Raw genomic sequence first — 25,779 nt, 5'->3', positions numbered from 1 at the left:
ATTGAATATATAAAAACTGAAAACAAAATATTTTTTATTTTACAGATTTAAAAAAATATTGATAAAAGACTTAAAATATCTTAATACTATAATTGCTTTGGAAAAAAATTGTGTAACGTTTCAAATATATTTTTATTATCGTACTATAGTCCAACTTCCGAAGATTAATCCATTTTTTTTTTGTTCGAAATACATCTAAAGCTTTGTCCAATAAAATAAAATACGCTAAACGAGTTAAAGGAAAGTTATATTCTCAACATTTCTCCATATTTGATATTAAATATGGATTTAGATACCATTCAAAATTAGTATAATCTTGATTTTCAATATACAATTTGTTTATTTTTATTCCAATAAGATTTAAAATTACCATTTTAAATTCTTAAAGAATACGGTGAATTTTAATTTTAGCTGATGTAAAAAAGTTTTTATAAGTTTTATGTCTCTAAAATTTTAAATCTATATTTTTAATTTTTAATATTCATTTTAAAATAAATTAGCAAATATTTATTTTATAGATCTTAACCGTTTTTAATTCATTCCATAGTGAGTGTTAAATAAGCGATTATTTAATATCTTATTTAAAAACATAGTAAAATATTGTAATATTAAACAATAAAACTTTACTTATTTCACAATAATTAGAAGATATTTAAACATTATGATATTATTACTCCATTTATGCTACAATTCATTATATCCTTTTTTATATAAATGTCACTTAATATTGTAGTATATAAATTCAAAAAATTATTGGATGATTTATAATTTTTTCAACTATAAAGATGGAAAACCTTATGATACAAGCATTGCAAAAACAAAAGAGTGAATCACAATTCACACAATTAGTAAGGGTTATGAATTGCGATTTACGAGGGAAGATAAAGAAAGTTAATACATATTTGTTTTCAAAATTTGTGGATGGCCATGTCATTTTCTCACACGCGTGAATTTCAATGCATAATCATAAATTACGCTACTATTATTATATATGCGATAAATTTTGATATAACGTTAAAAGGTATGTTTGAAGAAAATAATTCCAATAAATTATAAACTAAAATTTAAAAACACCATACAAGACGTTCTAAATTTAATTTACACACAAACTAATTAAATTTTTTCAATATGGATTTAGCAATAAGTTGATCTAAACACACGTTTAAGTAATTTGCAATTATACATTAGAACAATGGTAGGTGTAATTAGGGGTATTATAAAGCAAGTTGCACGTGGAATGATCTCACCAATATATGGGATCGCGCATGTTCTGACGTATAACCACAAGATTGAAACTTCAAGCCTCGGAAACCTAAAGAGAAAATAAAAGCTCCTTTATCACCAAGTTAAGATAACTTAGCAATCATATCATATCATATGTATTAAAATCTATTTTCTTTCAAAAATCCACTCCTCAAAAATAATTAATACTTTTACAAGTGTAGATGGGTTTACTTGAACTAAATATAATAATTTGTTCTTAAAAGTTTTATATAAATTTTCTAAGAAAACTTCAAAAGATTCAAAGATACTCTTCCATCACATTTTCTGTAGTGTTTACGGTTTTAGAAATAGAACTGGGAAACTTACGTAATTCATATTTTAGCTTTCAGTAAAAATAGTTATGAATTTTTCACACATCCCTTTTCTATTTTAGTAATTAGATTCACTCTGAGCCACTATTCTCTCATTTATTAGGTAGTTAACGAGGTATATATTTCATTATTTTAAGTATAGAGGAATCTTTTATTGTAGTTAGTTTCTTTAAGTCTGTGCAAGTAATATTTGTTATGTATATACGTTACCTTAAACAGCGAATAGTTTGAACCAGTGGAGGTACTAAACATAAAAATTGTAATTTAATTTTGCAAGTTGCATTCAAATACACATGTCGTCTCTATAATTAAGTGTTGCATACTATAAATATATGAATATATTGTGATTGCGAGTGAATTTATATTAAAATCTTAAAAAAAATGGTAAATTTATAGATAAAAAGAGTAAAATTGAGTATGTATGTATGTGTGGGTTATTGGAAGTGAAGGTAAAAAAGATTGGAATTGACACAGGGGCACATGGGCACATGGGCGTAGAGCTAAGTAATAGGATGTGAAATAGTTATACTGGAACTGGGCGGTGTACATACGTAGAGCGTATAAAAAAAGCAAAATGAGAAATATAAAATGGAAGTAAGAAGAATGAAGAAAAAAGAAAAAGAAAAAGCGGAGCAGTGACGGCTGAGTTGGGATGTGAGGGGGAATGCGTTGTTGAAGAGAACAGTTATTTGCGGGGGAGGAAGCTTAAGGTTTTGTCACTTCAGGAAAGTGAATGAATGAGTGAAAATACCAAAAGCTGGTAAGGGGTCAATCAAAACGACTGTGCAGCATGTGCGCAGTAGTCAGTGGAAGGAGGGAGCTAGAGTGAAGAAGGAAGGGAGCAAGAGAAGAGAAGACCCACTCTCATCACTCTTCTTTTCGGGTACGGACTTTGACCGGGAATAGCAGGTCACTCTCATAACCCCCTCGTACCTCGTGCACGCCTGCTTCCATTTCTTTTCTTTTGCCTTTCAAGGAACCAACCACCACATTACGGAAATAACCCTGCACAACAACAACAGGACGCAGCGGTCACAATACCAATAGGGTTGACGCGCACGGTACACGGACGTGTGCTGCAGTCCGCACAATCATCATTGCGTTTCGCAGCAAAAACCCTCATCTCTTTTTTTTACTATAATCAATATTTCACCTTTTTACACTTTCCATAATCATTCATTCAAACTTAATTAATTACTATATTCAACTTTCTACCTTTTACTAACTGATCATTCTTTCCTATTTGCCAAAAATTATAAACTCAATGGAACTTCGTTTAATTATAAAAATTCTGTTTTATTATTATTATTATTATTTAAATGCACATGTTCAGTTTAAGTCTTTTAAAACTATAACAATGTTATAATTAGTATTTGAAAAAGAAGGTTCCATAAATCAGTATCGATCAATTAGTCAATTCCACGTACTAAACTAATGTAGAAAAAACCGCGGACGGAGATGGAGTGGGGGAAATCTGTTCTACAATATGCACCGTAACATAACAGCTCTATTAATTTAATCATAAATCATTTATTTAAAATTCAGACGCATTGAGTTTGCCAATTTTTGAAATTATAAATTTAATGCATATACTAGTACATACACCACTGTCATTTAAGATTCATGACACACATGCATGACGATTAATCATCGCACAAATTGAAGATTGAAACAGGTATAGGTAAAGTAAATATGAAAACTATATGAAAGTTTTAAATACCATCGGCGTCAAAAAAAGTTACAAATGATTTGGTGGTAGAAAAAAGAAGAATGAAAACTATGTATCATGTAGAATTTGATGACAAAATATAGCGAAGGAAAGAAAAGATATTAAATGTGGAAGTGTAAAATAGTTTAGAAAAATGATAAATAATAAAAAAATATTGCTAAAAAAGAGAAGGCAGTTAAGAAAATAATGATAGTGACTGTAAATAACAATGATAGTGGAAGACATATATGATATAGGGTGGGACGAAATAGGATTTATTAAGATAGATTTATGAAGAAGGGAAGGGTAGCTGGTCTTGAAAGCTCATGCGCTTGTGGCAGCAGTGCTCAAGAAACTAGAAACAAAAAAAAAAAAACTCTCGACTCTATATATCGCTCCCATCTCTTCTATTTCCTTCGCTTTTCTCTCTCACTCTCTTTCTTCTCAACCTCACCAACACAGCACACCCTCGTGCGAGATTATTTCTTGCGGTTGCGCCGATCTATTCACAGGTCACAGTAAGTTCTCTCTCTCTTCTCAAATATGTAGAGCGTTGTTGTGTTTTTAAAATCACACCAATCTTGATCACCAGTCACTGATGGATCTCATCACCCCTTCCGTTTCTCTTTCTTAACTCCAATCTTTGCCGCCACGCAAACAAAACGTTGTATCCAGATCTACCGGTGCAACTTAAGTTTTTCTTTTCGTATTTCGAGATTTTCGACGTCCTTCTTCTTCCTCGGACAATGTTATTCATTATGGCTTGCCATTTTTTTTTATCTCCTTTTCGGATTGAATCGTTTATTGACTCGTTTTCTTGTCGGTTAATTTTTTGTGAGGGAAAAAAAAGGGAACGATTTGGAGACGCTTTTAATGACCTAGATTAGTTTATTAATATCACGTTTGAAATCTTTTAATAAATCCGCGATCACGAATCGGAACATGAAGCTTCGTTGAATAATAATCCGTTTTTGTTTTTCTCTATGATTCCTCAATTTCCATGTCCTGTATTTATTTATTTACAGCTATCAAGGTTTAATTATTATTATTGTTATTATTATTATCTCCATTTGACTCTCTCTCTTTGTTGTTTGTTTGTAGAAAATAAAAAATCAGGTACTGCAGGCTGTGAAAGCTAGATACTAATTAGATCGCCCATTCGAAGAAGAAAGAGAAACCATAGTACTACTTCTAATTTTATTAGGGATTTGATCTTAATATAATATGATTTGACGATTTAATTAACCGCAGAAGTTGCCTTGGTGTGTGAGGGACAAGAGAGAGAGAAAGAAAAGGAGAGAGGGATCGGAAAAGATGTCATCATCATCGAATTCGCCGTGCGCGGCGTGCAAGTTTCTGAGGCGAAAGTGCACGCAGGAGTGCGTGTTCGCACCGTACTTTCCGCCGGACAACCCTCAGAGGTTCGCTTACGTGCACAAGGTTTTCGGGGCCAGCAACGTGGCCAAGCTTCTCAATGAACTCAGCGCCTCGCAGCGAGACGACGCCGTAAAGTCCCTCGCTTACGAGGCCGAGGCGCGTCTCAGGGACCCCGTCTACGGCTGCGTGGGCCTCATCTCCGTCCTACAACACAGGCTCAGACAGATCCAGGTGGAACTCAACAATGCAAAGAAGGAACTCGCAACATACATCGGTCCCCAAGCTTTTCAAGGCTTACCAGCCCCCATTCTCCAGCAGCACCCAAACAACCCTTTTTCCGGTTCCCTGTATGGCAACATGGCGGGCGTGACGGCAGCCAGTCACGGCGGGCAGCTGATGATTCGCGACGGCCAGTCGCCGCAGCAGCATCAGATCTTGGAGGCCCAGCAGTTGGCTGCGGCTGTGGCGGCGAGGGAGCAGCAGGAGATGTTCAGGAGTTACGAGCATCAACAGCAGCAGGAGTTCCTTCGGTTCAGTGGTGGGTTCGATGTGGGTTCGGCTTCTTCTGCTGGTGGGTTCAGCCAGATATCCCCAGCTGCTGCTTCCGCTGATCAGTTGTCTCCTTCGTTGGCTTTGGGATCCTTCGATAACGCTTATCACATGCAGCAGCCACAGCAGGGAGAGCCTCATCCTCACAACATTCCTTTCGAGGCTCAGCTTCTGCTCCCTCCACAGCAGAAGCAATCGCCGCAACACACCCAGCAGTCCCAACTCCCCTTTCACCAGCCACAGTCTGAAAGCGAGGATTGTAAGAGTCTTGGTCCATCCTGTTGATTTCCAATTTTGCAGCTACGAGCCTCCGTGCTTTTCCTCCAACAATTTTCAGCCTAGGTATTTTTCTTCTTCCATTTCCATAATCCATTATGGGTTTTCCTTTTTTGTTCTTGATGTAGCCCGGGTCACGTAGGATATGCGTGTATGAATGATGATTTCTATGCTTTTCTTTGTGTGCGATTATAATTATTAGGTAGCTTTTTCATTGCGAGGGCAATCTAGTTTGGTGGCAGGAGAAAGCTAATCAGTCCTCGTGGTAGGAAGCAGAGGGTCTGTTAGGGGAAAGGTCTTGTCAAAGTGAGAGACGTATGATCTGGTTCATCAATTATCAGAACTTCCAACAGTAGCCAAATTGTTGAGTCTAGATAAGTAGGGGAAGGATCAGACAGATTGAAAGAAAATAAAAGCAAAGTGATAAACGTTAAATCTGATGCAAAATGACAAGAGACATGAGCTCAAAATAAAATGATGCAAAATGAAAGAAATAATTATTTAAGTCAAACTTTATTTTTAAATTAAGGAAAATAATATCATTTTTTATTTCATCTTTAAAATTTGTATAACAATAATGAACATGAACCCATTTTTCTAAAAAGTTTAAAAAATAAGATAATATTTTTAATGAAAAGTAAATAAAAAATATAAATATTTTCTTAAACTTGTCATTCTATTGGTGGTCAGGTCAAAACATTTTGTTCAAGAAAATTTGCATTATTAAAATGTTCCAAGAAAACCTACGATATGCTCTGAATTTGAGGTATCTGCGGGGGTGTTACAGGAATTTGACAATCTCTCAATTCAAGTCCTTGGCATTTGCAATCAGATTATCTATTTTTTGTGTGAATAATTGCATTAGCCTCACTGTGATTGCTGATTTTTACCTAACGAAAGAGATTACAAAGTAATATTCTTAAAGGAAATTTGTGGAAACTGACCTGTGAGCCGAAAAACGTATTGGTATATAGAATACAGGATACATCCCCATCCGAGAAATAGGTTTGGCCTGCTTTTACTAGAATCCTTACTTTTTATATGCCCAGAGCTTGAATACAGTATGAGAATGAGAAACAGTTCTATATTGATTTGTCATGAAATTTGTTGTTTCATGTCTTGTTGGAAAAAAAAAATTAAGAGTATTGTCCATTATTGCTCTCAAGCAGATAACAGTAGAATTCAGACCTTTATGACCATGCATTATTGATTTGCAAACATGCACGTAGATAGTGTTGAGTTGAGTTGCTATTATAATCGCTTAGAATTTACAGAATATGATCAATTGCAATTAATTCCTAGACACTTCTATTAATGATTTTTTTTTTCCCTCTTCATCAGTTCTTACCTGCCGGATATAAATGGATAGTAAGAGAGATAGAGAGATACAAAGCAGACATGCGAGATTCATAATCCGCTTCGGTTTGCTTAGCTTTGAAAGGAGACTACCAAGCTAGACACAATTTTAGAAAGTAAGATCTTCACTGATCTTAAGGATCTGTTGTTTTTCCTTCTTTCTTCCTTTTTTAAACAAATTTAAAGCAGTAGCTATATTTCATTTCTTTTCTTTTTGTCAAAAACTAAATTGTAAATCAGAATTCAGAATGTTTTTTTTTTAAAAGTCTCATCTATCGTGTTTGTCAAATCATTTCTATCACAGTTAGATTTATTGTAGTTTAGGTATGGAAGAAATATTTGGAACACAATAACTATTAGATACTTTTGAGTATAATCTACCCATTTTACATTACTGTGTGTTCCATATTGCATTTGAAGTTTTTTATTTTCTACTTAAATGAAATTAATCCGCAATCTTTTGAAAATAACTATTAAAATCTACCTACCCATTTTTCATTTTGTTTCTTGTCAGAAATTGAGCACAGAATCAAAACTTGAGAACAAAAATTATTCTATTAACTCTAAGTGGTATATTCGAAAGTAATAGCGTGTCAGTTTTCTAGAATTAAAGGTTAACTTCTACTTTTTCTGATTCTAAGCCAATACTTAAAAAATTGTTGATCATTTAGGTCTAAGAATTAACAGTAGCCTAGCATTTTGTATGGGCATTTTAATTGATGAGATTGACCTAATCATAGAAACTTATTGGATTTGGAAATAAGAAAAGCTCTACTTGTTAAGTTTTAAATTCATCCAACTTATCTTATTTTAGAATTATATACAATTGTTCAAATTGTGCACTAAAATCCCATAAATTTAACTGAAGCTTCTGATATTTTTATTACTTTTTATATTCAAAACATGCAATTGTGGTGGGTTTATATAGTTAAATATTTACACGTAACAATCACTCAACCTCGTTAAAAAATTATGTTGTATAAAAGTGAATGAGAGAGTATTTATAAAAAAAAAAATTATTCATGATTTAGCAAGTAAGTCATGATATTATTTTTTATGATACTGCTAGAAATGCATACAAGATCGAATTTTTTTAAAGGAACGTATTTTGATTACATTTTTCATATTTAGTATAAATTGTATATTCCTTTTTACAATGTTATATTGATTTTCTGTAACATAATTTCTAAATAATTATTATAATGTTTTTTAATAATTTATGTTAGAAATCTTTATAAATTTTTTATTTCTTAATTAGATTGACATTCTAAAATTTCAATGATCATTTATCATCATAAAAAAATATATAAAATAAGTAAAAAAGAAAAAAAAATACAAACAATTATAGAATGGTCAAACTAAACTCATACCACAAAAAGGAAAATCATTCTAGAAAACTAACAAAATCTAAAATCTAAAAGGATAAAATGATTGTTACGAACGTATATTTAAAATTTAAATGTGAATTTAAGTCTCATATCACATAGAAATGAGAAAGTTGAACACCACATAAAGGAAAATGTCCATAAACCCATTTCTTTAATATTTTGGATGAGAAGTGATGTCAATTCTTAACGTGACTTGCTTAAGTTTCATTAGTGTTACATTTTTCCAACATTCTTTCCTTGTTAGACAATTTAATGGTATCAAAGCCCGAGCATTTCTCTTGGTGACAGGCTTTTACAAGTAAAAAGGGTTTAAGTAAGTGTGTTATGTTAAGATCAACAACAATACAAAAATGGTACTTGTGGTTAGGAGTGTACCAATGTAGAAGGTCTTGTGGACTAGTTCAGATCTCATTGATTTTGTCTCTTCAATCAATCTTTCTTTAATGAAAAAACCATCAATGATATCCAATTATGAGTCTAAATCCCACATTAAGGATAATGAAATCAAAGAAAATCTAATTTATTAAAAAAATGATTAAATTGAAAGAAAAAATTTTATTTAAAAAAAAAAATTAGATACCAGAAAGAGAAATCTTCCATATATCATCCAATCAACCACCTTAATCCGAGGAGGGTTTTTTTTGACCTAGTCTAGTTTGTATATCAAATAACTTTAAAATAAATAAGTCATTGATATCATTATTCACGTTTTTTATAGAAAAATTACTCATTTTTAAATGTCATTTAATCAAACATACTGAAATGAAAACAATGGCTCTTATTTCTCATGGCTTATGAAGTTTTATATGATCCACACAAAGTAAGTAATAAGCGTGCCTAATCGCACAAATAATTGGACTTCTAGCGACATTCAAAAAAAAAAAAAAACATGAAAAATTTTGACAAATTCAATCTTGAAACCTCAAAGAGTAATTACAAATTTTCATCAAAATAATATCTTAAAATCTGAGATCAATACATTGAAGGAATAAAGAAAAGGTAAATATTCATTTTAAAACCTTTTAAGCCTAATTTGTTGATTTATTCAAGTATGAATAATACGATAATAGTATTGTAAGAAAAATTTAACCTATGATATCTATGCGTTAATTTATTTAAAGCTGAAATTTATTAGCCTACATCTATTAAGTAAATATAAATTTAAAGTATATGTTTGCAAGAAACTGCTTTGAATAGGTCACTTAAGTCAAATTGAGTTAAAAAAATAAATGTCACTAAAGTCAAATTCGTTAAGAAAACTTTAATCATCTTAAAATTGAACAATTTTTTTTTAGGACTAAGCATTAACTAGCTCATTTCCTCCACTCCCAACTTCAAAAATTTAAACTAATAACAAATAATAGATTTTTTTTTATCTTCTTCTGTTCCATTTTTATTTTTCCCATTTTATCTCCACACTCATGATCACATATAAAAATAATTATGTGGAATTCTGTGAAAAAGACACAACAAACGCAGGAGTGTGGAATTAAAAAGAAATTCTATAGAGTAAGAAAATACCCTATGCATTTTCTTTGTAGTTATGAAAACACTTGCTTTAGAATCCATTTTGGATGGAAAATTCATTAGAGTTTAATAGAATTTGTTAATTAAGAAAAAAAAACATTTACTTCTTAACTTGTTCCGTAGAAGATTTTGCATGCATAAGAATTATTTTTAGAATTAAATTTCGACTCTAGTCGATGATGGCGGATGGAACAGAATGTCCACAAAATCTCGTTAGGATAGACTAATATCAAGTTAGAAGTGAGTTTTAAGCCTAATTCAACCTTACAAAACCGGCTTGTAAGGTGAGGTTTGCACCTCATTTATATATTATGAAATTGCCTTATCTTTATTCAATGTGGGATTTTCAATGACCATTATATTTTTCTATGAATTTTCATTTTTTATTTTTATATAATGTGAATGTATCTCGATAATATTTCTTAATTTTATTCGTCTAAAACTCAAACCTATGCACTGCAATAATTATTTTGTCCAAATTTTTGACAAATCTCTTAGAAAACCCTAACACATACTAGTTCTGGATTTTGATTGGTGTTTCGTTTTGCAAAGTAAAATCCACAATTGGAATCCCATTTCGTCATAGCAATCTTTTGCTGCAATACTTCTACGGTTTCTCTTTCTCACAACCTTTTACTATTTTTATTAACGTTGTTTTTATTGTGCACGAGATACACAAAGTCAAAAATGGCTCATAAAACTCTTCAAACAAATACAGCTTCAAGGCGCAACATTTGAACGGAGTGATTAGTGCAGAATCAAATTTTTCATGGAAAGTTGACCACACAAAGATTATACTTTTTTTTTCTTTTCTCAAAGATTGCATGAAGTCAATTAATAGTCCATTTATTTTGAATATACTGCTTTGGAATATGTTATCAGTCATGGTTTCGTTAATGGACTTTAATGCTGCATGTGCTTGGGGCCAATAAAATATAATACTAATATTATTTTATACATCAAAATTTTACTATGGATTCTAAGCTGAGGAAAAGAAAGGGACACAAGATAGAAAAGTTCATAACAAGATAAATTAAGGTTTAATTAGTTGAATGATACTTATTTTCGTTCATATGTGTTACTTTAGTATCTATTTTTAAAAATGTGTCAATTTAGTCTCAATTTTTGAAAAAATGTCTTAATCAGATCCCTTTCAGATAAAAATTACTGAAGCCGTTAACTTATTCATGACTTTTATCACTAAATTTTAATATAAATATCAATACTTAATTTTGTAAGTCATTTTAAAAATCAATACGTTAACGGTGTTAATAATTTTTTGCTGAAAAGGACCTAATTGAGACATCTTTTTAAAAAATTAGAACTCAATTGACACATTTTCAAATGCGGGTACCAAACTGACACATCTAAACAAAAGTGAGTACCGTCCGACTAATTAAACCATAAATTAATTAGTGAAAAAAATGGAGAGAAAAAAAAAGAAGAACTAGTTGAAATTGTTTTGAAAGAAATATTGACGCTAATGAAAAATATAAGTTAATTTTATTTAACGGTTTGAAATGCATTTAAAATATGAATTTCCTCTCCTAATTTATCTCATTCCTAGCATTTATTTAAAAAAAAATCAAATAGGAATACTCTTTTTTAAGTTTTCATGCAGTTGATATATTATGAAAATCAAAGGAGCTATTTAAAATAAGTTTTGAATTGAATAAAAGTTATATTTTATGGATAATTTTGGTAAACATGGTTAAATTAATTACATTTTTTTATATGTTTTAGATCACGATGCACCATTTTTTTTTCTTACATTTCTAGATGGAACAAAAATATTTTAAAGGACATTTTATAAATTCATCAACATCTTTTTGCTCTATACCGTTTTACTAATTATTGTCAGAAGAATAAAGAATTAAACATATAAAAAATATAACAATTAAACTTAACGTTACTAACAAATTATATTTTAAAAAAAAAAACTTTTTTTTAACTCCTAAATGATTGTCCATGGAACAGGGATTTATGCAATATGTCACCAAAAATAATGAATTTTTATTTCACTAATCTGTTATAATACTGTAATCATCTTCTTGTTTCAATTTATCATCCTAAGAGAAGTTATATTATAACTCAAATCATATGTACTGTATTAAAATGTGAACATCATAAACATGGTTTTGTCTTAATTGTCACCAGCTACCATAATTTTATTGAAGTCAAAATATATTTGGAATTGAAGTTCTAAGGTTGTGGCAGTAGGGGAATTCTGATGTCACAAAATTGGATAGAGAATAATGTATATATGGATAAAGAAAGTAAAGAATTATGCAGAATCTTATGGTTTCTCATTCATGTATCTATCATATATCTTCTATTGTCTTATTCTATAGTCAAAGGTATAAATTAGATTTTCAAAAGTTAAAAGATCAAATTCTTCATCATAACACTAACATCTATCTAACAAGTTTAGCCCCACATGATACAAAATAAATAATATATATAATTATTTATTGTGTACCTCAAGTACGTACTCAATATTATAACAACTTACACGTTTATACATATCCAGGTTAAATATGAAAAGCATTTATGCATCTGCTTCGTGGGGTCTCTTCCTCTGACACCAACATAATTTTTAGCTTCTTACATATATAATATTATAAATTATTTAACTACATATATAGATATAATAATATAAGTTTGGAAGACCAACAAAAGAGAAAAACAACTTACTTTTTCACTACTTTTGTTACAATGATAAGATGACATGAGTTTCAAAAGAAAGGTTAGAAAGTTAACTTTTATATATATATATATATATATATATATATATATATATATATATATATATATATATATATATATAACTATCTCTTCACTTTCTTTTTATAACAAAAAGTAATAAAATTATTATTTTTATTATAATTATAAAAGTAAATATAAATCATTTTTATAATTTTTTATTTATATTGTAGATAATTCTTTATTATAAAAAATTATTTTAATTTAAAAAATGTTAAATTTAAAAATAAATAGTTAAATAAAAAAAAATGATAATTACTTAAAAGAAAAAATTTGCAAACAGAATATGTACACCACCAGGAGAGAGAATAACTTTTATATAATAGTATAAATAATTAAAATGTTATCTGTAATATTTAGTTTATCTTAAAAGGGGATAATGGTATTTTATAATATTGTTATTATTTTTTTATAGGTAATATGAGTGTATTTCTCTTTATTTTTTAATTAATGTGAAAAAATATTATTTACGTTTTTCTTTACATAGTACTTTTAAAGATAGATTTTAAATATAGTAGGGTAGTGTAGTTTTAACTTCGTATCAAACAAATGCATAGAAATTGAAAGCCTGTATGTTTCTGTCTCAAAAAAAGTTAGGATTTTTACGAAAGCGAAAGATAATGACATAGAATAGAATGTGAATGGAAAAGCCCACATTCTGCTATGTATCTCAATCAATCTCTATATTATACATTATCTTATTTCTTCTAAAATTATAAAATAAGCTATCACGTAGAAATTTATTGAAATTAATTATAGGTTCTCATTTCAGTCTAATGTGAAATATATAAATAATGGTATGAAAGGGTATCTGGTTGAAGCGCGTGAGTGATAAGTCCATAAAAAACTTCATATATAATCCAAAATAGTATTATCGAAGGATAACTTAATTTGTTTTGACTTTATCATCTAAATTATAATTATACTATTTGAATTGACTTTCATATTTCAAATTTGACTTTCTTATTTAATAACAGGTGTACTTTTTAATTGCATTCTTTATTTTTCTTAAGATTATTATCTTCTAATTATATATATATATAGTTGTATTTATTAATTTATTCAAAACCATTAAATCCACATTCTAAAAGATAAATAAAAAATTTATAACATATTCATCTTATATTAAAATAATTATTTATCATATACAAACTTTAATGATTGTTTACTAATTTAATTAAATATATTATTTTTTATTATTTTCAATCTTTTTAAGAATCTTTTATTTTACAAAATAGCATAAATCCAACTGTTGAAACAATGATACATCTCTTTGAGAATTCTTATGGCCAAAGCAAAGAATAATTATTTTGGCAATAGTAAGTTAGAGATTAAGTTTGTAGCTTAATATATTAACAATAGTAAAAATTTAGAGTGATAAGAACGAATGTTGGTTCTATGAGAGTTGGATATTCAAACAAACATTGGTTTGGACACTCTAATAAGAGAAAGATAAAAATCAATTATCTCTTTTCTAAACTAAAGAGTCTAGTTTTATTAACTGACATAAAGTATCTTTCCACAATTTAAGCAAAGAATTTTACTATCCAACACATTTTGAATAAAAGTGATAAAAATTACCTAAGATTCTATATTAACAACAATATCATCTTTTATAACTACAAAATCTCACATTTTTTATAAATAGGTAAACAAGATATCGGGACAAGAAAATAGTCATATCATCTAGTTAAAAAAAATTAAATAAAAGAAACTCAAAATATGAACAACTCAATAGATAAAGAAAAATTAATAGAAATTCAATTAAATATATCCAAATTTATGGAAGACTTAACCTAAATAAAGCAAAGGAATGGAAAAATATTTATTCACATGACTGAGTTTATTATATCAAATTCTTGTATAGTGTTTATAAGTTTGTTTTTTAGTAGTAAATTGATAAATAGTTTTTCTTTTTTTTAAATCAATATAAAAAGAGTGTCAATAAAGTCAGTTTATTCATTTAATCTTTAAACTAATAATTTTCAAAAGAAAAAAACCATTAAAGTGTAAATAGAAAAAAAAAATACAACTATCTCATCATTACATTCAATATTTATTTAAGTATATTTAAAATCAGTAAGAAAAATTAAATGCTAAAGCTATAAATTATATACTTCAAGAAGTCATTAATCATATGAAAAAGAAAATTATAATAAATATATATATTTAAAAAAAAAAAAACACTATTCAGGGAGCACAAACCTTCTTCATCGTTCCGTCTCCGCCCCGCTGCCCTCCTCGAAAAAATGAAGGAAAAAAAAAAAGAAGATTTTCCCAGCACATTGCCCCTATTAATTTCTTGGAGAATTTTATACGCATTTCGAAATGGAAAGTGCCAAAAGATTAATCGTGTGAAATTAAAGCCCCTAAAAGGAATAAAAACCCAACCCTCGCTAAAAATAAATATTAGGCTATTACTGTTTACACACCTTTTCCCTACTGACTTAATTATACCAGGCCAACGCATTAGTTAATTTATTTTCATTTGTGTAAATTTGTGAGCCCAATTATTAACATCTAAAGACACCAATTATTAACATCTAAAGACAGTTTGGCCGAGTGGTCTAAGGCGCCAGATTTAGGCTCTGGTCCGAAAGGGCGTGGGTTCAAATCCCACAGCTGTCATTTTTTTGAGTCTCAATCATTCCAGAAAGCCTATTCCACTTTTTCTACCAGAAACCTCAGTCAAATGCTAACATTTCCCTTTCTTAATGCTCTAACATTCCACTATTAAGTATATTTTTACTACAATTTGCCCATTTCCCCCGCAACACATTCTTTTAGGCCAAATTAAAGACAAGAAAAACAACATTAAATACTCTATGGTAAAAGGGAAGACAAGGGTGGTGAGAGCTGCAAGCAGGCATGAAAAGTCAGACACATCACAGTGCAAATTTGTTACTATCAACAAATAGCTTAACAAATGTTACCCGATTCTTCTTTTGTGAAGAACAACCTATATATTCTAATCTGAATCTGAAGTCAACTGAGGAGGACGTAATGTCGCCGCCATTTTAGACAACATTTCTTCCATTTCCACCAATTCTTCCATGCCAAAGCCCCAACTTCTAAGTAACTCTGACCCAGCTGCTCCTCGTTGAATTCCAAAACGCTGAAGATTTTGCAGTTTATTCTCTAGGAGTGGTAATACAACACTGCTGGAACGTAATCTGGCGGCCATGGGAACGGAATGTACCTCAAGGGATCCTTTCGGTGATGAATTAATAGTTTGACCACCTATTAATTCACCTTGCTTGCCTACATTGTTCCCAAATATTGATGGAAAAGGCAAGGGGATAGGCAAGGGACAAAGTGCAACAGATAGATGGCAGAACATTGGCCTTGTACTGGCACATCTAAAAGCACCATCAACTTTATCCTTGACCTCAGTAACTGAAGCGCGATGACCTTCTATAGAACCAAAACAGTGAAGGGTTAAGACAAACAATCATGCAAAGGAGAGAACTTAACAAAGCAACAGAATAGAAAAATAGGCTAAAGGTAAAGCATGTCGATAAGCAACATGCATTTTTTTAAAATTATTTCATCCAATAACTTAACTAAAGTAACAAACTTACCTACGGTTGAGTACCTAACTAAGATACTTTATTTACAACAAAAAGTGAGCTTATCTGTCTAATTAAACAGAAGTATTGCATAATGATGAATCTGTGTCAATCTAACTTTACAAAGTTCCATAATAAAAAATTGAATAGTGGATTCATAAAAGAGCACAAACCGAGGACCAAATATCACTTGGTACGCTATGCTTGCTACAGCAGAAAACTATATGGTAATTTATCACCTAGTTCATTCAGAACTAGTAGATATAATCAATGGTATCATTAAACTTTCATCATAGAAATCTGGTAGTTGTCTTCATTTCAAACCCCTATTTCTGTTCATTTGCACATCCCCAAAAAATATATTTGTATGTGCGTGCGTGTGTAGACCCTGTTTGAGTTCTTTTACATATCCTCAAAAATGTATTTGTGTGGTTGTGTGTATGTGTATTTGGGTAGAGACATGTTTTGCTGCCTCGAATGATTCACTGGCCCATAAAAGATAGATACCTTAAAATCTTTCGTTTTCATGATAAGCTTAAACAAAACGGCAAAGTTCAAATTTAGAAAATATGCACTAAATTAAAACAATATACTTATTTGATAGGGCTTGTGGGCCAAAACATTGAAGTGAAGAATACTGTGGGATTAAGATTGGAAGACCAAGACAGGTGCAACATAAAGGGCAACCAGGTGCTTGAAGACTCATGGCAGGGTCCAGGGAAAGATCAGACCCGTTATGAATCTAGCATATGCAGCTTATCTTGCATTTGCAAGAAGTTAACTTCAAAGAATCAAACCTGTGACCTCCTAGTTACACATGGTAGCAAGCAACTTGGACTGCTGGGACAAGACAAGTAGAACAAACATGAAGAAAACATTAATGGATAAATCTCTGTAGCCAATACCTGATGCAAGAGCTCCATGGACTGTCATGTGTTCAATAGCCAGCATGTCTTCAACATCATCGGCTATTTGTGGGGTCAATGGCTGTAAAACCTCTAACAGAGACAGGTCATTCTGCCCCCCTGAATTTCAAGAGTAAGACCAATCAAATACATCTCATATGGAGATTAGCCCAAAAAATTATTCACATTTACCAGTTAAGGCTGGTGCAGGCATGGCAACATCAAGAACTGACACCATATTCTGCCTTCCTTGTCCTGATAACATTTGTACAACTCCATGAATATCCACAGCACCAGAAATAGAACAAGCATCTGCAGTAGGCCCAACTGGAACCATTCGAAAAGGTAGACTAATGGAGTGTAATGCTGCCGCATAAATTGCACTTGAGTGGAAATGCTTTGCATCTTCAATGTGGAGGAATCTTGAAGCTTTACCTATGAAAATAGGAGAAAAATCGGACATACAAAGGCATCAAAAGAAGATTTGGTAAAACTGAATGAGAGAATTGGAATCTATAATTCGTGCATCTGCCAGCAACCAGAAATACATTTAACAATGCCAAGAAGCATTTTATCAATATTACAACAAAATTCCATGCCATCAATGATATCCAGCCGTTCAAATTAGTAAAGTATTAGCAAGTCAAACACCAATACTTGCTGCCTATTATCAAAGGAAGGCTATTGACTATTGTGCTGTCTAATATAATAAATTTTATTTGACGTACTTTTACTTAAGGAGGGCAGACCAACAGGTACAATAAGTTTACTGTATGTTGACAATCTTGAAAATGATATAGAATCATGAAGAACCTCTGAGACTGTACGCTTCCTACTCTGAAGATTTGTGTGTGAACCAGAACCTTGGACAGCATACAGTAAGACAGGAATGTTAGTATACTCGTCTACAATGTTCTCTAAAAATTCAGCGGCGATAGCAGAGAAACCTCCAGAGTCATCAACTATAAATTGAAATCCCTGTCCAAATTGCCAAAATTTAAAGATTGTAAGAGGCACACCAAACAAAAATTAATTTTCTTCTAGAACTTAATGGACAAAGGCTTTATGTTTGAAGTTATAGATATAATCAATCCGAAAATCTCTTACCATTTTATAAAGTTGAAAAAGAAAAAGGCACGATATCTAGTCAAAAAGTAGCTTTGTTAATTGCAAAACTATTATGTTAAGTAAGAATTTTAGAGAATCAAGATTTCTGTAGTTCTAGTATAAAGTTTATATTACTGAACTAAACTACTCATTTCAAGGCATATGCAATGCTTTCTCATATATAAAGGCCCACACGAAAAATGAAATTTGAGAATACAAACGGACTAAAAATTGAAAACTTATTGAAAATCCATTGGCACTGGATATTGTCTCCGTTCATTATCTCACAACAACGGTTAAAGTTATACATCAGAAGTAACCCACTAATCCAACTACAAGATTGGAAAAGTGAAAAAGTCGTTACCTGTATATGGTCACACTCTTCAACAAAAAAGCGAAGCCTGTCACTGATTTCTTCCCCTTGGGCAGCCCAAGTAAAGGAGTCCCTTCCAATTCCATAATTGTTAAACTCCTCAATGTTTGCCCAAACTCCATCTAATTCATAAAGACTCCGGGGGTGATAATGTACTTTTGAGTAGTCTGTCCAAAACTTTACACCATTTTCAAGGCACTCAACTACATCCTTATCCTCGTACTCATTCTGGGAATCATTATTTGAACCAGGTATCTCATTTATATTCGGCTTTTCCTCTTCTTCATAAAGTCTTTGAAGGAACAAATTTCTTTTTAAAGGTTCAGAGGCTTGAGTGGAAACTCTACCAGTCCTGCACATTGGTGTATGGGCATTCAGTGCATTTGGATATAAATTTAAACCACAATGATAGATATAACATAAAGTTTCATGTCCAATAAAAAGTAGCATGCAAAACAATTTGAAATTTTCATTTCAATCCTAGAAAGCTTAAAGTTACGCTTAACACCAAGAATAGAAAATACATGTAAATAGAACATTAGAATGTTAGCAGATTATTCATGAAGAAATTTTCAATTTTGAATCAGTGTTTTCTTGTATGTTTCTTGGTAAAAAATAACTGCCCTTTCCCTTACAGTTTTCAAGTATTTCATATGTAAAAGATATTCCAAACTGACCTTACATGATATTTCCAAGTTGCTAATATTTACAAAACAAAAGCAATGAATCCACTGCATTTCACTAAAACAAGCTAGTAACAGAGAAGACGCACACAGCAGAACCTTCTTCACGCATCATTATAAAAGTACAGACTAAAAGCTCTCACCAGGTGACAACATCTCGTGATGTGGAAGCAACTTCCGTATACAGTGTACCATGTGAATTCATAGATCCAAGGGATCCTGAAAATAATGAAAAATCCTAAGAATAGATAACAAGTGGGATGGGGACAAATTGTGCTTAAACCAAGAGAAAACTAAACGGACAAGAAAGTATACAATTAATCTTAGCCTAAAATAAGTTTACATTAAGACATTCCAACATCATGAGATTAAAAGAAGACAAAGGTAACACACAATAAATAAAAGTAGCAAGGATATTGAAATAAAAAATGAAGTAAAAGAAGGAAACACCGCATAGGCAAGATACGGTGCTTTCCTCAGCTCTTTAAGGAAAGAAAGGAAAGGCTGGAATGTGGCCTAAAAAGTTTAAATATGTGAGAATTAATGAATTGACCTCAACGAAGAAATCCACAATCTTGAATATGTACTATTACTTCCAACATATATATCTAGGGTATTTTATATTCTTTATTCATAACTTCCCAAGCTATATTAAAAATCATGCACTCATAACTTCATAAGTACGGTAAATTATTATTCATATAATGAGAATGAGTTGTTTTCAGCTTTTAAAAATATGCTCCCAAACCTTTTTATGTCTTTCTTGCTGTTCCTCAGATTCACAAACAAAGCAAGTTGTAAACTTTAACCATGTTACAGCGTGTTTATACCCAGTACATTGGTCCTACAACATACTAGTTTCTTATTTAATCAGTATTTTTCTCCGAATTCAGTTTAATGTAAGACCAACCATGGATTGGATTCTTCGCTGTCATATAGCAACATCAATTCAATAAACATTGATGTCAGCAAACAGATCCTAACAAAAAGGGCAAAAAGAAACAACAATGATATTTTCCTCAACTATTTAATACTTATAAATTTAATACCTCTCAAGTTTATTGAAACCAAGCGAGGAGTATACGAAGGAATGCCCTGCACATACAATAGAAAATAATGTCAACGTAAGAAAAAAATCTAATGTTTCCAGTCTACAGATTTGGGTCATCTTACCCCATTTTCCACTTTCACTTCTAAAATTATGCCAACTAGAATATAAGAATATCAGTTAATAGTAATCCAATCAAATTTACCTACACTTAATTTACCGGTTCAACATGTAATATGGAAATGGCACATGCAATGGAAGCGCTAGATAGCAGCACATCGACAAAAGTTCCAAATACAACATCCCATTCTATCTTCTACAACATACAGTTCTAATCACATACTAGATATTTATTTTAGAAAATGCTACTTCGACAACAGAAAATTGCACCTGCTGTGTCTCACCAGTACGATAAAGCACGTCCATGTTAAGATCCTGATTCTTGAACACTGAATCAGCAGAGGGATCCCCAGCCAGCCCGAGCAACTCATCCTAACAATTTGAACACAAATGAAAAATTGCATGCATGACTAGAAATGAACATGTTCAATCAACAGTACTTCAGTTATAGATTATCAACTTAACCCGAAAGAAAATGTAAGAACAAAGAGAGAAGGTTTAGCAAATTAATAAATAAACACGACTAAACAATACATGCAACGATAGCACACAGAATTTTAACACTGTCGTCTAATCATTACAAACCATATTATTTTCGGTAATTTATTTTTAATTGACTGAGAGTGCAATGTTTTCTACACTCACGGCAGAGAAATTAAAGTCAATAAACGAAGCAAAATGTGTAGAAGTAAATATATTCTGAAATTTCTTAAAAAGAGCGAATAGGCATCAAAACCTGAAAGTTCCAGAAGTGAGAACCAACGAAGTTTGCGAAATCGCCAACCTGGACAGTCACGATTTCTTTCATTTTCGCTTACTGCCACTCACAGAATCGCGTTAGTTAATAGCTAAAAACTCAAAAGCAGTTTATTACAAAATTTAGCAAAGTGAGAAACGTACCTTGGGTTAAGCTCAGCAATTGATTTTGGCGGCAAAGGTTAATTTCTTGCGTTTGGGTTACAGTTTTTAATTAAGTGTCAGAAAAATGAAAATGGCTACTCTCCTCCGCGGGCGGCGGAAGAATTTGGTTTTCCTTTTCGACTCGGGTCGGATATCCTAAATGGGTGATTTTATGGATTGGGTTATGACCCGCAACCTAATCAGTTCAGCAACAAAACGCATTAGACCCAAATCCACCAGGGTGTTCAAAAGATCATTTTAAATGGACAAAAAGAAAATGTTTAACATTATCCATCAAATATTTTGGTTCAAAAAAGGAAAGGGTAGACAGTTATTCTAAATATATATGAATGAAAAACAAAATAATTTCATAAATGGATTAAACCTTGTAATTTTTAAAATAATAAATTAAAGCACTATTAAAATATATTAAAAAAAATATTAATTATTTTCCATTCATTCACCCCATGTTTATTCCCTCTTCCACTAAAACATTGAACAGTAAAGATTGGGTGTTTTTTATGAAATTAATTGAATGTGTGAAATTATTTAGAGGTATGGGGTATGCTTTTTTATTTGGACTTTAGGGTTGGGTGGAAATATCACATGTAGGGAACCTTTAAAGGTAAGAAGAACACCCCCTCTTTTTTCCAAAGATCACAAAAATATTATTTTCAACATCTCCTTTTACTCTTTTTTCCTCATTCTTCCTCCCATTTCTTACCATAAACTTTAATCCCTTTTCAGTTCTTTGAGGTTTTGTTAATCAGAAACAAATTGTAGCAAATTTATTGCATCGATTTTAGAGTTGAAAACTTTGAGGAATTTTTTTTATTTTTATTTATTTATTTTATATTTAATTTTTATGTGTATTTATATTTTATGATATCCATTTAAATAAATTGAGTATATAAATAATTATGGGATGTTGCATAACCTTTCTTATATGTTTCTCCTGGTTTAAATAAATAAACCAAAGTCATTAATAGAAACAAATATATAAATTTTCCATACTAATAAATAGCTCTGATTATTCTTGTTTTCTTGTCTAACTCCGGGATTATAAAACGAATTGTCAAAAGTTTATAAAGACAAAAAAATAAAAAACTTTAATTGCAGGAAAAAACATTACCTCAATTGAAGGAATAAAAATATATTTAAGTACGTACGCATTTACTAATAACTAAAACTTTGAATTAAAGAGTAGTAAAATACTTTTTCATTATCAGAAGGTATTATGAAAATAATATATTCCCTCCTCTCTTGGCATTTGGTGTGTTCTGTTGTGTTAGATTCTGTGTAGTGAAAATTAAAGGCTCTGGTTGATTCTGCAACGAAGCAGATGGAATTTTTTTCTTCAGTAAACAAAGCAGATCAATGATGCATATTAGAGATTGTTCTCAAATCTGGTATGATGGAAGTATCATTTTTTAAAGCTACATATGAGGACAGATGCTGATGAAAGAAGAACCGCAGCTATTCTTACCCAAAAAAGAGTCTTGTTCAGCCTATCAATCTGAAGAAAATCTGTTGATACGCGATAGTACGATACGAAGAAAAAAGCAAGCAAAAGGAAAATAGAAATTGACGGTGAAGATTTAACGTACGCACGTTTGTGAGGGACAATTTTAAGCGAGAATAAGATGGCTGAAAGAATACCACTAACTGAGTTGGATGTATGAAAAAGCTATCATTGAATATAGACAACTGATACGGTGTTGGAAAAATCCTGACACTTTATGTCAACCTTAATAAGATCCAGCCAAATGCTGAAAAGCACGTCTACTTAAGATCGGGCAAGTGTGTCCATCAATATTCTCATGCGATCAACACTGGTTTAACACTTTATTGTTAATGATGCGAAAAGCAAGCACATAATCTTGTGCCCGTGTTCAACATATCCTGAAATAAACCTTTCTGCCATTTGCATAAAACTTAACATGAAAAAACCAGTCCACAAAGCACATAATATGAATGAGGATTGATCTATGAAAATTGCCCAGTAAAATTAAAGCTCCATAAACTATACCGAGTTTTAAAGAAGAAAAAGAAACCTGACAAATCTGCAAAAACCTCAGCGGCTCTCTACCAAACAGTTTAAAATAATGGTAGGATAAAGTTGATCCCTATTGTTCTATGTGTTAGATCTATTATTCTTATGTTGTCAAACTCAGGTCTTCATCGTCTGTGTATTTTATTCTCATTATCTGCAAAATTTTAGAGGCTGTGGTTATCAGCTTCAAGGTGCTGGTGGAGTCCTCCTTTCCAATTCCTGCAATCTGATTGCTCATCTTCTGCATCCACACTGTTCCGTCCAGGGCTTGAGATACCCTTAGCAGAACCTCCTCCTCCTAGAAGGAGAGGTGTGAGAGGACCTTGAGGAGAACCAGACTGTGACAAGTTTCCCTTTGATTTATCCCCACATTGATCTTGGCCCATCCATGACCCATTATCAGCTTGCCCAACTGATGAAACTGGGAATCTCCTAACATGAAGCCTGTATTTCTGCATAAACCATAGTTCCACATAAGTTCTTGACAAGAAGCAGAAAATAACTAGCTGTGATAGTTAACAATCATGGATTGTCTCTTTATGTGGATCTAGAGCAGACGGTAAAGACTAATTAATTCCTCATACTGCGATTCATCTAAGGGAATACATATTGTTTAATCATGGGTGGATTATCATGATCAAATACCAAAAGAAAATGAAGAAACACTCACTTGTAAATGGCTTTTCACTTCATCATTTGTCAGGCTCTCCACCTGCATCAGTTCTCTAATCTGTTTAGGGGTGGCCACTGCAAAACAAAATAAACCAATTAGGTACGCATTAATCTCACACAGAATAAGACCCTAAGTTTCAATTTTGAGATGGGTCAAGCAAGGAATTCTCTTTAACATTTTAAATTGCTGAAAGTTGCAAGCAAACTGATGTAGTCACATTGTGATCTCAATCACCCTAAAAGCCTTGAAATTGCAGTCAAAATCAGACAATTTTTTAAAAACCTTGAAAGGACCATTCCCACCCGATTCATAACATGAAGAATGAATTAGACCTACCTTGTGCTCCACCAAGTTGTTGAAGGGCATCCACAAAACGCCGGTGCAGCTCCGGTGACCAGCACCGCCTCTGTTTCCTTGGATTCTGCTGCATGTGTTGCGGCGGTTGGGGCTGGCTCTGTACCTCAACACGGAGCAAAGAAGAGCCAGAACTGGTATCTCCACATACACTCTTGGAATTGCTATGACTCAGTTCAGAGGCGTGACCCATCAAACTAAAACTCGGAATTTGTGAACCCTCCTTCCTCGGGGCACACAAATTCGCATTAATTGGGTTCTCTGGCACAGACCTATCACCTTCTTCATTCCTCTGCCATTGAAAAAAAAAAAAAAAAAAAAACTTCCAGCCTCAATTCTACGTATCTAACAACAGAGAAAATTTCAGTATTTGAAATTAACTTAGAATTACCGATTTGATTTTCTGAGTGCTCCAAAGCTGAGCTGAACTCATCCAATTCTTCTTCTCACATTTTTCATTTTCGCTTTCCCCAGAAGTGGTTTTCGGTGGCACAAACTGTTCACTGGTAGGCAGATCTTGCAATACTGAACACTTTACTTTTTCCTCTTTCAATCTGGCGATAGCTGCATGCCCAGAGAACGTGGTGAAACAAAAAAAAAGAAAGAAATGCACAGCGACGACATGATAACAATAACAACAATAAAAGGTACAAGCACACACCATCGTTTAGGAGGAGCATGCAGAGAGGAAGCTCGCGTTTGAAGGCCTCAACTTTCCTCAATTCGTCCTCCAACCTCTGCACGAAGCCGTCGAGCGTGGCAACTTTGTCGGTCTTGTCTCTGTTCCCAGAAACATCGGCGAAGAAGAGGGAAATGGGTTTGGGGACAAAGCCCAAACTCAAGTCCAAGCTGAGCTCCATGAAAGCGCTGGGGTGTTGCTGAGTGGGATTGGGTGATTTTCTGTGAGCAGTATGCTCCCACAAATCACAAACTACCATACCATACCCTGATTTGAGGTGATAACGAAGGAAGATGTAAAGAAGAAGAGGATAGAGATTCATTTATATGTAAGGAAAGGGAAATTGAGATTCAGGACAAAAAGATTCGGTGCCCGCATTCGGGTCGTCGCGTCTTTGTCCCACTCGGTAACTCCACCGTGTCTGCTTCATTTACTTACTCCTCCTCCCAATATTAATTTTTTTTTATTCATTTTCTTTCAACCCTCATTTATAAATTATTAACTTATTCTCCTTTGCTGCAATGAATGAAGTTTTAATCTTTAAAAAAAATAATTGACTGTGTTTATAATTTTCAAAGGAACATTAGTTTTTTTTATTTTTTACTTTGTCATCAAGTTAATCATTTATCTCAATAAAGATAACAATGTACTTATTGACAAATATAATTATTTAATAAAATCAATTAAAAAAAATTACATGTTTGTTCTTTTTCTTCTTAATTAATGTTAAAATAAACCTTATATTATAATAATTATAAAATACAGGTAGCATAATT

The 25,779-nt window shown here is 31.9% G+C and overlaps 2 protein-coding genes, 1 non-coding gene and 1 pseudogene across 7 annotated transcripts; 2 read left to right on the top strand and 2 right to left on the bottom strand.

The window, feature by feature from the left end:
- Positions 1-3,608: 3,608 nt before the first annotated feature.
- Positions 3,609-7,132, top strand: LOC114172974 (LOB domain-containing protein 10 pseudogene; annotated as a pseudogene). Of its 2 annotated transcripts, none has more exons than XR_014986615.1 (3): positions 3,609-3,821; positions 4,405-5,571; positions 5,708-6,017. The product of XR_014986615.1 is annotated as an LOB domain-containing protein 10 pseudogene, transcript variant X2 (transcript). The 2 variants fall into 2 exon arrangements; XR_014986614.1 differs by lacking the exon at positions 5,708-6,017 and adding an exon at positions 6,847-7,132 and having other exon boundaries at positions 3,613-3,821.
- Positions 7,133-15,087: 7,955 nt separating this feature from the next.
- Positions 15,088-15,167, top strand: TRNAL-UAG (transfer RNA leucine (anticodon UAG)). The gene has a single exon. It is a non-coding gene; the product is annotated as a tRNA-Leu (tRNA).
- Positions 15,168-15,332: 165 nt separating this feature from the next.
- LOC114167015 (plasma membrane, autoregulation-binding site, misato segment II, myosin-like, tubulin/FtsZ protein) lies at positions 15,333-21,454 on the bottom strand. 3 transcript variants are annotated; one of them, XM_028051924.2, is made up of 10 exons: positions 21,245-21,454; positions 21,081-21,161; positions 20,615-20,716; positions 20,226-20,271; positions 19,320-19,395; positions 18,485-18,845; positions 17,742-17,991; positions 17,206-17,448; positions 17,014-17,133; positions 15,333-15,950 (listed from the first exon to the last, which is right to left on the bottom strand). In XM_028051924.2, exons 2-10 carry the CDS (start codon positions 21,150-21,152, stop codon positions 15,508-15,510), a joined length of 1,713 nt encoding a protein of 570 aa, XP_027907725.1. In that variant the 5' UTR covers positions 21,153-21,161; positions 21,245-21,454; the 3' UTR covers positions 15,333-15,507. The 3 variants fall into 3 exon arrangements, with proteins under 3 accessions (XP_027907725.1, XP_027907717.1, XP_027907734.1); XM_028051916.2 differs by having other exon boundaries at positions 15,333-15,953; positions 21,245-21,444; XM_028051933.2 differs by having other exon boundaries at positions 15,333-15,953; positions 20,629-20,716; positions 21,245-21,444.
- Positions 21,455-23,210: 1,756 nt separating this feature from the next.
- LOC114167386 (transcription factor HHO6-like) lies at positions 23,211-25,340 on the bottom strand. The gene is made up of 5 exons (XM_028052472.2): positions 24,986-25,340; positions 24,716-24,888; positions 24,307-24,616; positions 23,968-24,044; positions 23,211-23,749 (listed from the first exon to the last, which is right to left on the bottom strand). Exons 1-5 carry the CDS (start codon positions 25,323-25,325, stop codon positions 23,462-23,464), a joined length of 1,188 nt encoding a protein of 395 aa, XP_027908273.1. The 5' UTR covers positions 25,326-25,340; the 3' UTR covers positions 23,211-23,461.
- Positions 25,341-25,779: the final 439 nt, after the last annotated feature.

The sequence above is a fragment of the Vigna unguiculata genome, chromosome 2 (genome assembly GCF_037176805.1).
Source record: "Vigna unguiculata cultivar grain cowpea cultivar isolate G323 ecotype 2 chromosome 2, ASM3717680v1, whole genome shotgun sequence".
Lineage (NCBI taxonomy): Eukaryota > Viridiplantae > Streptophyta > Magnoliopsida > Fabales > Fabaceae > Vigna > Vigna unguiculata.
This window is presented reverse-complemented; position numbering and strand designations above follow the sequence as displayed.